General features: G+C 25.5%; 1 protein-coding gene across 1 annotated transcript in view; it reads left to right on the forward strand.

Moving 5' to 3' along the window:
• Positions 1-13,706, forward strand: part of LOC132921412 (atrial natriuretic peptide receptor 1) — a 280,157-nt gene that overhangs the window by 62,679 nt on the left and 203,772 nt on the right. Inside the window, exon 3 of the mRNA XM_060984432.1 lies at positions 250-639. Coding sequence (XP_060840415.1) covers positions 250-639 — 390 coding nt within the window. The remainder of the gene's footprint in view (positions 1-249; positions 640-13,706) is intronic.

Genomic DNA, 13,706 nt, shown 5'->3' on the forward strand with positions numbered 1-13,706 from the left:
GATAGTTTATAATATATTTAATACTCTAAGAAATAGTACAAACATTCAAATTTAATTATAATTATTTTTCTATTTATGACCTTAAAGATTTACGTTTTAATGCGTAAAATGATTTGTTATATCAGTTATAGTACATAATAATTTAATATTTGAACGTATTTGACATCATATTTTATACATAATATTTTAGTGTACCTTATACCCAGCCCAAACCAATCTAACCACAATATGGACATGTGCTGTTTTCAGATCTGTTCCTGGGACCGGTGTGCGACTACGTGATCGCTCCCGTGTCGCGGTACGCGGGCGTGTGGAAGATACCGGTGCTGACGGCGGGCGCGCTGGCCGAGAACTTCGACAACCGTTCCGAGTACCCGACGCTGACCAGGATGATGGGCTCGTACAAGCTGGTCGGCGAGGCGCTCCGGCACATACTGCACGTGTTCGGCTGGAACGTGGCTGGTTTGATGTTCTACAATCACGGGCTCAACTCGCTTATGGGCAACTCCAAGTGCTATTTCACGCTGTCGGCCGTGTTCATCGCACTGGGTCTGAAGCCCGTGCACAAGAGCTTTAACGACACCGACAACAGAGACTCGTTCAAAAAATTGCTCACCGAGTTGTCGCACAGCGCACGAAGTGAGTGTCGTTGGTTTATGCGCGTCGTCGTCGTTCTCGTTAATAATATTATTATTTGAAACCCATAGTGTCAGGTTTTGACGTTTCAATTCGTTCCGCAGATTAAAAAAAAAGTATTGCGCTTCTTTTTTTTTTTCGACGAAAACGGAATAAGTCAAATATTTTTACTTATTTATAATAATAATGTATTTTTAACAAGAAAATAGCGATTTTTAGAGTTTATAATAACCAAAAATGTCGAAAATCTGACTAATCCTTTTTGACCCTGTGCCGAAGATATATCGATTCGAGCGGCCCGATTTCACGAGTTGCAGCTGGTGCGGTTTCGTTTATACGACTCAGTGGTCGGTGCCGTTGATGGAGGGCACGATAATAATTTCGTTTGTCGACCATTGTTTTAAAAACGATAATCGTAATCCGTCCAAGTCGAATAATAATATCATAATATAATATCAACACTACTTTTAGTTTACTGTATACATAATCCGAATTTATAATTTATTAAAGCTTGTTGTTAAAGAGTAACTTCAATAATTGCACCTATAAATACCTAATTTAACTTAACTGTACTAGGGAAACCTTATCTATTATAATCTAGTCACTAATACAACTAGGTACTTATTACATTTTTCAGAAAACCTACACATTATTTATTAATTTTTTTGTTCAATGTATTATAATGATATTTATAGCTGCAAAAATGTCTATTACAATTTTTACATTTCCAACGTTCCAAAACGTTTTTAAACTTATACCATTATTTAAATCCTTCTCGTTTCACAACTTAGAACGCCACATTGTTATAGTAAGGGCTGAAAACGGAAACAAGATAAGTCGTGATAGATATTAGATTACCATCTACTTTAAAAAAAAAAAAAAAATAGTCTTGCCCGAAAAGCTGAGACGGTTGAATGCTATTTTAAATAATATTGCTATACTCTTTTAATTTGTACCAAAAAAGGCATAACTAAGAATATCCGTTTAATTTGTTTAGAAATTATCTAAAACTGTATTTATTATTTAAATCACATTCTAATTGATTTTAAAGATGAATGAACAGTAAAACAATTTTGATAGGTTGATAAAAATTCGTATAACCATGCACGAGCATATGGATGTAAAATAAGCATTACATTAGTAAATAAAAAAACTCGTGTTTCCTAAAGATTTACATTTTTAGAAATTGGTAAAACGTCCTTAGCTATATTAATTGAAGAATGTTCATCTTGACTGACATTGATGTTTTTATAGAACTGTACCTTACGATGATCAGTTATTTATATTCAATTCTACCGTCTTGTATACACCTTACTTCCTTTTTGAACATTTCTGTTTCAATCAAAACAAGGTCAAAAGTTAAATTTGGTTAAAAATCCATCAAACAATATTAGATAAAACTATAGTTTACTTTTTATATTATTGAGTACAAAGACTGTTATAATAAAATGTCAAATATTTATTGAATTTTGTATGCATTTGTATATAAATTTATTGCTTCTGTGTTTCTATATTATTATATTAGAAAATGTTTGCTAAAAAGGAATCACATACATTCAAAATACTTAAAAAAAAAAATTATAATTCGTGCGTAAATTATACAGCTAGTGTAAATAGAAAAACATTTTCTTTTAATGTATTTAGATTTGAAGAGTCACAAATTGTTGGTGTAAAAAATACATTTATTGTACGCTGTATATATTATGCTATACATTTTCGTTGATTATATATAAATATATTTTTATTGAATATTAAACAAACACTGGGTAAATACAAAAAAAGTAAAGTCGTAACAGACTAAAATATATTTAAAGTGTTCAAACTAAATAACTAAAACATCACGATTTGGACTTCAAACGTATGAAAAGTAATTATTAGAAAAAAAGATAATGCACAGAGAAACGTAATTTTCTCAAAAACACTAATTATATTTTGTTGTTAATTAACGTAAATACGAGGTAGTTAGAGTAATAGATTTCGAGACAAATGTTTATATTTATATCTACTCAGTATTTTTTCGAACAATTATTTATTATTATCAGATATCTTTATAAACACAATATAGTTAGGTAGTAACCACAGACATAGTTTAATTTCAAATTAAATGATATGTCTAAATTATAAATGTGTGTTTTAAATACCAAAAACCATATCTGTTGAAAAATCTAATCAGTAAATCTGGTTTATATCTAAAAGTATATCAATGTTATATATATTTTTTTTTTTGTTATAACGGATAAATTCGGACAAGCAATAAATCGTATAGTGATTGATTCTGTAGAGTCATCAATATCGTTCAAATAATGAGAAGGTTAAGCTTAGATGGTTTTAGAAAAATAGCGTTTGTAGTAACTATATTGTAAACAGCGTACTGTGTCTATGTGTAAATGGATGTGCGTCTGGTGCTTTGTTGAAAAGCTGTTGTAATCGAATAAAATATAAACGAACAGTGTTTAAACATACAATAACCCACGAAGTGTCTACAAAAACGTTTACCAAATTTATTTTCAAAAATATTATAACTTACTACGACCACAATATCTCTACGAAAAATCAGTTAATCACCGTATATTTTGGATACTTCAATACTCGATGCCTCGTTTAAAATATGTATTACTACACGCGATACCAGTGTCATTTTACATGGTTTTTTTTTTTTTTTTAAACAAGTATAAACAACAAACTGTATTAATTTAACAGTGAATTAATAACGATTAAAAATATTTACATCAATATTTTTGAAGTAAATAGCATTTTTTAGCGCGTAAAAAATCAACAAATGTGACGGGCATTTTGTTTACTCCCACAGATATACTTAGGATCAATTGCCTAGGTTAATTTAATATGCACTGACATCGCACGGCGGCAGCTGCTTTCAATGCATTTCTATTTCGTTTCATCCACACAGTGTTCGTATGAACGCGAACGCCACCGCGTCATTTAATTATGGCTCGTACAGCTATCGTTTCTGTGAATTGTGCTGCCGTTTATATCGGCAGTGTTGGTGGTTTCATATATCTCTAATAATATTGTTCGTCATCTGCGGCGAACTCGGGGCGCCCGTGAAAGTTCTCTACCACTCGTCCCACTGCAGCTATTATACAGTGTACATCTACTTCAAAATAATGTACACACAGACAACGGTTGCAGTGACTGGTGACTTAAACGTGCAAGTTCTATATATTTCCTCCGCCCTATCATCATCGCTATTCGTTTGATCAAACAATAATACTATTAACAAGCTCGTTTGAGTAATCGACATCGTTTAGACCCGTACCTTACACGCACAAAAATAAATAAAAACACCCCGATTTTGTGCACGCATGATAAAATACTAGGGTTTACAATGCATTATGAAGAAAAATCGTGTAGTAAAAAGTAGTTGTGTCCATTAAATTTATGTTAAACGAGTGTTTGGTTATTTTTTGAAATTACTTCGTTAATAATTTTTGAATTGAAATTGTATTTTTAAAAATAAATAATCCGTCGTATAAAATGATTAACTAGTTTTTAATATTATTATTGGAAATGTTGAATAATGAAATCGTATAACATGTTAGCTAAATAATTGTATTGAAACACTGTGATTTTTTCTATTATTGCTACGAGTTAATTAAGTAATGTTATTTATGCACCATGTCCAGAAAATGTAAAAACATTTGTAATTTTAAGGTGGTTTTTTTTATAACGTCCCGAGACAAAATAGCGCTTTGTTTCAATTCAAGTGGTCTCCGTCAAGTTCACGAGTTTCGAGGGATGCCAGTACGAAAAATTAACCGTAGACACGCTAAATTACGGTTTAAGATTCCAGTAAAAGGTTGTAATTTATTTGCTACGTACATTTTATAGTTGCGTCTTGGTAGGCCAGATTACAATGTCGAATTGGGCTTAATAGTCAATTTGTAGAGTTTTTACACAGTAGGCTGATTTGTATTAGTTAATGTCAAACATGAGCAGAAAGCATTACATTGAAGACTTGTAATGGATAAGTTAAATCGTAAATCATGCGTGTAACAAATGCATACATATATATATATATATATGAACATCGCGTAGGCGAGGAATGAATTTTTGAATGTGTCTTTGAATTTTATTAATCAACGTCATCTACATTTCCCAAATCAAACCATGTCAATGCTATAAATATTTATTTGTCATTTCAAAAACTTTACACAAACATTGAATATTATGTACTCAAATTTTGTTGACAGTTTAAATATTCTTATCGTAAATCAGTGTTATTTTCGGTAAACAGAAAACTGGTACGGTATTTATAAACGCGGAATACTGGTACGGTCCACAATAGTCAAGGTTTTCCAAACTTTTATCAAAAAAAAAAAAAATAATAAAATATCAACAATTATTTTTAATTTCATTTTACCGACAATCGATGGGAAACCACGACTCACGAGTGACTGCGAGTGAAAATAATACCTTTAAGAACCCGTTTTGAATCAAATATACACAATACCTTACCGCCTAAAAATTAAAAAAAAAAATACTTTGCAAGACAAACTACACAACGAATGTGAGAGCTTCTAAAATAAATAGGACAATTTTTAAATAATATAGCAAAGTATACTAAATAATTATTATTAATCATAAATTATTTTATATTATATATATTGTACCTATATTTTATATTTATTTTACCTGCCTACTACTTTGTATGTACTTATTTGTGTTTTTGGTTAATTTTGATTGCTAACATTATTTTTTTGTTTTAAGTATTATTTAAATTTAACTTGTTGACGATGGTGATTTATCGAAATTATATTAGAAACATTGTAAATATCTTAGAACCCCTGAAAATTAAATTTTGAATAGTACCAGTTTTCCGCGTTTTTTATTTCTTTTGTTATAAATGTATGGACCGTACCAATATTCCGAACATCGTTATTTTCACGTGGAAGATTTTTTTCTTCATTATGATTTATTTGCAGAATTTATTGATGATGTTGAGTATAATTTTGTTCTTAGTATTTCGTTTTAAAATTGTATCCTTGTAAATAAATATATAGTGTGGAAATTGAAAACATATTATACAAATTACAAATAATTTTCTAACACAAGTCTTGAAAAAATATGAATTTACGTATACCCTATTAAAGCCTAAAAGGTTTGAACATTTTTTTTAAAATACGGCAGTAAGTTCTTAGATTGGATTTTATGAATGGAATACATGAAATTTGTTATAAATTACATTATTATACTTAATATCTAAAACGGATTTATTTATATCGTATAAGTATAATACAGGAAACCGACAAAATATAATAAACAATTTAAATTTATATTAGTATAGATTTTTATATTTTTTTATTTGATTCAATATAATATTATATTTAACTAAACTTTTATGAAAATAAAAGTTGAACAAGATTTTATTTTAATATTTTTTTTTCTTTTACAAATTGCAATTCATGTTTTTTTTTCAAAATATATATTTTAATCATGGTTGAATCATAATTTTATGTATGCATAACACAACAATTTTCTAACCACAGTTTTGTTAATACAATAACATTTTTTAACATGAGTACAAAATACAGTGTGATTGTTTACTTATATGTTATAAGTTTAGTATATATCATCATAATAATATATTATTATGGAGTTTACTAGAAATTTTTGTTTAAATACACAAAATGTATATTCAAGTTGATTCAGTGAAATTGATATGCTGAAATGATTTATGTTGAATATGAATAAATATATATATATACATTTATATACGTATACAATATATATAAATGTCGCGGAGAATAACCACCATGAAAACTTTTTAAAATATAAACAAAATCAATGAAAATAGATGATGAATTTAAACATAAATGTACTTAATATATGTTCTATGAATTAATAAAAATGTATATATCATATATATTATGTATTATTATTAACAACAAAAGTAGATTATAATTCTGTAAAAATAAAATATGCTTCGAGTAGTCTGAGAGAAACTATATTGCTAACAGTTACATATAGGTAGCGGCTATTACCTAAGGATTTCTTTTTTAAATGACTGATAAATCTTCAGAAAACACATGAAATATTAAAAACCTAAATACATTAATGTAATGTAAAGACTAGTTTTTCGTATACTACCGTTATTAATTCAAATAGTTATTTTGAGGTTCAGAGTAGACATTGGTAGTAATTTACAACTCATTAGTGCAATTATAAATGTTTTAGGAATTGCGAAAATTAAAAAAAGGTAATAATCAAATTCATAATCGTTATTAATATTTTTTAATACAAATTAATACACATTCCCGAATACTTTTCAGATTAAATGATTAAATTCATACAAACCATATTAATTAAAGCATTCAAATAAAGTATAATATGCACAGTGAGTTAAGTTACAGAAAACGATATATACATATTATAATTTATAAGTAAATTTTTGAAATATTAGAAACATAATATGAGTGTTTAATTTGGATTGAAGAACAAAGGACATTTTATATAATACAGTGATAAAGTGTTAAACAGGTAAACAATTCCTATAATTTTTATAAATAAATTAAAATTATAAGTTAGTACACCGTATTTATAAATTCTATAGTATATGCTTTTACTTTGGTCAATTTGCAAATATTTTTACATTTTACCTTCATATTTAAGTATTTAATCATAGCCATAAATACATTAAAGCTAAACAAGTAAAAATTAATATGATAGGAATTGATGTTTGGTAGTAGTTACTTGAATAATTGAATGTAGAATATAAATTAAATTATATGAAATAGGCGACTAAACATTTGTAATTACATTTTCTTTACTATCATCTATGCAACTATAAGTTATTCACAGTATAATTAATCTGATTATAATGATAGTTATCTACTATTTGAATACTAATGAATAACTAGATTCCCATTATTATTTATTATTCACATTTATTAATAACAATAATCGAAATTTTCAAGTTAATATGATTAAATTAAATATAATCGGTCACCACCAATCATAAATGTAAATAATTGCCTACTATTCAAAAACAAATCATCACTTGGTCCTCACTCCTCAACATACCTTTAGTTTTTGGCTTTATAAACCTAAATGTTTAAGATTTTACTTATTTAAAAGAAAAGTTTTTTTTTTTTATGGTATTTATCATTTTTATTAGTGCCTATAATGGCCTAAGCGCAGTTTACTCCATTTACACGATTTTTAAAAATATTCAATTGATACCATTTATACCATGATCATTATTTTGCATTACGTTATATTCTATAAATTGCCATATTATGTATAAGAACCTACCTTTTTGTTATTATTTTTACAATTGGTACATTCAAAATAAAACATAAAATACGAGCCCATAAATATTACGTAACTATATATACGAGCATATACTATCCTCTCATTTGTTATTTACGAAAAGAAGTTTATGAAATTCCCGAGAAAATAAAATTCTAGATATAACCTAACATAAATCGTCATGCGACCAAGTGTCCTACGTTTTACTTTACCTGTGTTTCTTTATACATTGAGTAAATGGCCCACACATTCGATTTGAGTTAGTTTTCTACCATAAACATTGATTATACTCGTATTATGTCGTTTAGTATTGTTTAGTATTATTATACGTTCATATATACTGATATAATATTATGTAATATTCAACTCAAATAGTCAACCATACATATACTTGAATTCAAATTTTATTGAAAATGCAAAACAATAAAATCCAATAAACACAAAACTGACCTAAATATTTGTACATATTATGTTACCTATTTGGTTTATGTTTTCACGCTACAAATAATAATTGTTAAATTGACTTATATTACTTGTAAAATTGTATATACACAGTTAATTATTTTTGCAATGAGTGGCAAAATTTAATAAGTTTTTTTTTTAAAAAGTCAACTTGGTTATGTAAAAAATTTAACACGTTTAATATACTACAGTATAGGTGTACGGCACGGAAACTTGGGCGTCGCTGATAATTAAAAGTAGCGCGATGCCATTATTTTATGTAAAAGAAAACAATAAGATACATGAACTACAGACAAACTTGAATATATTTCTGAACGCAAACTCGATAAATGTAATGATGGAAAAAGTTAAAACGTTAGTTTAAAATTTACAACGCCTTTACGTAAAAAACATTATTTATTTATAGGTTTTGGTATCACACTGTATGCATTAACTTATGTTATTTTATATAAATTCAAGTACAAGTTATACAATTATTTTATAAACCTTTATTGTTGAAATTATAATATAATAATGTATATGATAAGATATTATTGTACAAAATACAAGACATTAACGTATATATACTCGAAATCGTGAATAATAATTTAAAAATAGCTCTAATCGAAAATCTTACTATACCATACGACTCGTGAAAAATATATGAATATTCATAGTGAAGAATAAAAATAATTCTATTTAAGTCAGTAAAGCATCATAATAGCAATATAGTATGTATATATTATATATATAAAATATAAATTAATTGGTCCACGGTGTTGAGTATGTATTGATACCGTCAACCGGCGCGATAATACGTAAATTACTCAATTACTTGTTGACATACACGTTTAACGTGTTAAACTACTTTGATATTATTAATCTATTAAGAAAAAACTAAAAATAGAGAAGAACAATGCTTTCTGTAGTTTAAAAATAATGGAATAAAAATACTCGTTCTAGAACTTATACGGTATTAATGCTTTTGGAAAAACAATTTTTTATAGATGCATTCATGATGCATTTCTAAAAATCTCGAAAAAAAAATCTTTATTTCTACTATGAAAATATTATACTTACATAATTATTTTTATGAATTCATAAAATTAACACATTTATAAATTTTATTCCATAAATAAATTGTTTTTTAATATTATTATTATTATTATGCTCATATAGTATATTTAATAATCCAATTAGGATTTTATGGACAATATCGTTTACACAAACAAGGATTACAAATGTTACATATTAGGATTAATGGGAATAAAATGGAAACGCTCAAGTAGGTTTGGGAATCGGCTTAGCAAGTTGTCTGATTCTATTTAGAAAATATGGTAGGTGATTATAGAGAAGAATTAATAGCACAATACATTTTTATATATAGATATTATATGTATATACATAGATTTACAATTGAATTTAATCTGTTATAGTTTTATAAACTAGTTTTTTCGGGTTATTTTATGGTTGTCAAATATAATATTATAACTTTAACTACATAATAAAAATCAAAATATTGTATTTTATAACCCTTTGTTCAAGTCACGAAATCATAAATATTAAGAACAACATCAATAATTTCTCTCAGTTTATCTTTTTGTGTAGTCGGACTAGAATATCCTGAAAGGATTAAACCGTTTTACAATAAATTGTAATGAAATTATAAATATTTTGTAACTTTATGACTATTAAGGTAAGCTGGTTATTTTCATTAGGTCAGAAAATATGTTTCTATTAATATTAATTCCAAAAAATCTTCGTTCTATAGCGTTCTATAATTTTATTTTTAGTTGCTGAAGTAAAATATTTAGACAATTTGACATTGAAATAACAATGGTTAGCAAAATACAATATTACACATGTTCCATTGGTATTGTATGTGAATTATCTATTTGTAAAACCATAGCAGTAATTATATGCATCAAAAAGAGAATTAGATATTTAGATCGGAGGTTAATTAATTTGGGTCTTAGGTTTGGTCGTGATTAACCTTCCAAAATACTTTTACGTTCCACGTGACCACGCATGCTATTTACTTTAATTGCTATAGTTTAATCGCCTCGTCATTTTGAATCTCCGCTAAAACCCTATCTTTATTGTTTTGTTCCTACCAACACGTCTTACATAATATAGTCCATTTATATAATATGGTGTAGTAGTTATATCTTTATACATTTGGATTTGGACTACCCATAATTTTCTGTTATATTTTTTGTATTTCATGGTACATATTATATTATTTATATTACCTATTATTGTATTGATAGAAATATGGACATACTATACGGAAAGGGTTAATTGGGATTTGCCTACCCGGTCCCGCCTCCCGAAATGTCAACGGTATAAAATATTTTCATGTCATTAACATTTAGTCTAATACATAAATTATATAATATATAAATATATTGAATAATATAATAATATATATTAATAATAATTTTCAGTTTTAAAATGCTAATGACTTGCTTCAAAATAATAAAATATTAATATATATATATATGTGTGTTTATATAAATCTGAACTTGTTAGCACATGTATTATAATTTAAATTGCAATGTCTGTATAGACCCTACCATAATAACATATTGTCTGAAATCAGTGTTATATTAAATAATTTAACAATTTTTATTTGATTAAATAAGTAATTTACAAATCATATTTTAATACTACCCAAATATAGCACAATTGTCTATGTTCATACACGATTTTTCTAATCAGAATTAGATACAAATTCAAATGAAAAATAATATATTATACATGCACAAATATACCTATAGTATATTTTAGATAAAATAAAGATAACTCGCAAACATATCTGTAAGAATCACAATATTTTGAAAGATAACTCGTAACGACATGATAGTCTATGGTAGTTGTTTGTTGTAATCCTTGTGCTAAGTCCTGAGGCTAAGATAAAGGACTAGACGTAATTTGACATTTGATTATAAGTTCTCACCAGTTTATTTCCTAGGTATTTTCACAACTGATTATTTATTTCAATTTGATATTATTTTTAGGATTATTTTATTAACTTATTTTTATAGTTTATTCGTTTTTTATCTCTTTATTTGATTAAATAGTCTGGAAAAGTACTATTTTTAGCACGCGTTGTTTTTAATTTTATAATTATTTATGTATATTTGACAAAATAATGATGTTATGTCAGTCAAAAATATTTCATCATGCATATCTATTTTTTTTCAATTAGAAACTTAATAAGCGTAAAATCGTATCACCTAAGAATATTAATATATACTCTAATATTATAGAATATATAATAAATTTGATATTGAAACCAGTGTTTTGTTAAAACTTGACTATAAATTAGGTATAGAAAGTTTTCGTAGAAAATTTTTTACATAAGCATTTACGTATTATAAATTATTCCATTAATTTAGCAGATATATTCTCATTATAGTAATTTATTTATAAAACGTAGATGTATATTATATGTCATAATATTTCTGTTAAAGATAATAAATCTTATATTTTGGTCTATTTATATGTGTATAAATACACGTCAAGTATCTATTTTTAAATAATTATAATTATTTAAATCTGAAAAAAAACATAATATGATACTATTGAAATATAAATTCGATTTAGTAATTTTTTTAGTTACAGTTTTTCATTAATTTCATTAGTTCTTATGTTTAAGAAAAATACTGTGAAAATAAAACACCATTATTCATAATTTTTATCATTTTAAGGATTCTACGTAAATTGCTGGTCATTTACATAAAATAAAATATTTATAATATAATTTTAAAACAAATACTTGCCTTACTTTGTTTGGATTCTAAAATATAAAGCACAAAGCTGCTTTATGTAATTTCAGTCTTAATAGTATAACATTAAGCTGTTTAATAATTCTTGAAAAATATTTTATTCTGTTTGAACAAAAATAATAATTTGATTATCCTTTTTAAAATGTGGAACTTCCAAATATGCTTAAAGACTTGTTTACTTGTATATAATAATATACTATGAGACTTAAATATATTATATATATATATATACATATATATTTAAATATTTTAAATTTATGATTGAACTTTTTTTTTTCTTTTATATTATTTTTTGATGCGTAACATAACTTTTTAAAAACCACAGTATGAAAAAATATTATGTAAGAAGGGAAATTAAAAAAAAATCATTATTTTGATAAGTTTTAAAACAATAATCAAGGGAATTTCCGGCATTAATTATAAAATTAATAAATTGAAAATATTAAACAATTTTTAGATTTTTATAATTTTAAATAAGAATAATATGTAATACACTTTTAAATAACTATTATAAAATGCATTTCAGCTTTATCATCATAAAAAATTCAATTTTTGATTTTATACCAAAAAATGAAAAACAAAGTACAAACAAGGTACCTACAAAATATTCGTTAGTTACACTAAATATTTTTAAAGGGTTACAAATTTATACAGTGGTTAATTTTTAAATCACTAGAAATAATATTTCAAAATTATTTTTTGTTTATATTGTTTTTTTATTAACTTCAGATTGTAATTGAAGTTCTTCATTTATATTTATATGTATCATTACTTCTAATATATTTTTTAACTTATAATCTTATTTTTTTTTTAATTTTAATTTTTACATCTATTTTAAAATTGTAATTTAAGATAAATAATAATTAATGGTATAAAATGTGTCTTGATAAGTAAAAATTCTTATTATTTTAACAGGATTCACATTTAGTTTTGTTTATTTTTAATATTAAATTTTTGTTGTTTAATACAAATCTATGTAATTACTCGATAAAATTATGTTTATACTATTTTAATTTCCTACCTCGATTTTTTAGTATTTTTTAAAGTGACTGGCGTATAGTTAGAAATATAATAGGTAATTTATTAAACTAAACATTTAAATATATTTATATAATATTTTCCAACAAAATGTAGAATAGAAAAATGAAGTTTTGATTACTATAGTTCTACACTGACTAAATAATTACTTTTTATTACTATTATACTATGTAACATTTTATATTAGTGGTTTTTTTTTAAGCAAAAACATAATATTAATCATGTATTATTTGAATACTTTTTATTATATCATAATTAGTAAACGTCAACTAAAAGATGAATTAATTGTTTTTATTTTGGGTAATTTTTGTTTTCTTTTGCCCAAAGTATATTTATGTTATTCTACCATTGTTCTAAAAAAAGAAAAGATTAAACCCTGAAATTATTATTTTACCCAATAGAGCTTTTATTTTAAGGTTGAGAAGACATTATTTTAAGCTTACTATTATTATTTTTTCGTCCCTTTTTATAGATTTTTTATAAACCTTCTACATCGAAAGTATTGAGTCATTAATTGAATAGAATTCAAAT

Source organism: Rhopalosiphum padi, chromosome 2 (genome assembly GCF_020882245.1).
Source record: "Rhopalosiphum padi isolate XX-2018 chromosome 2, ASM2088224v1, whole genome shotgun sequence".
In the NCBI taxonomy this organism is placed as follows: Eukaryota; Metazoa; Arthropoda; class Insecta; order Hemiptera; family Aphididae; genus Rhopalosiphum; species Rhopalosiphum padi.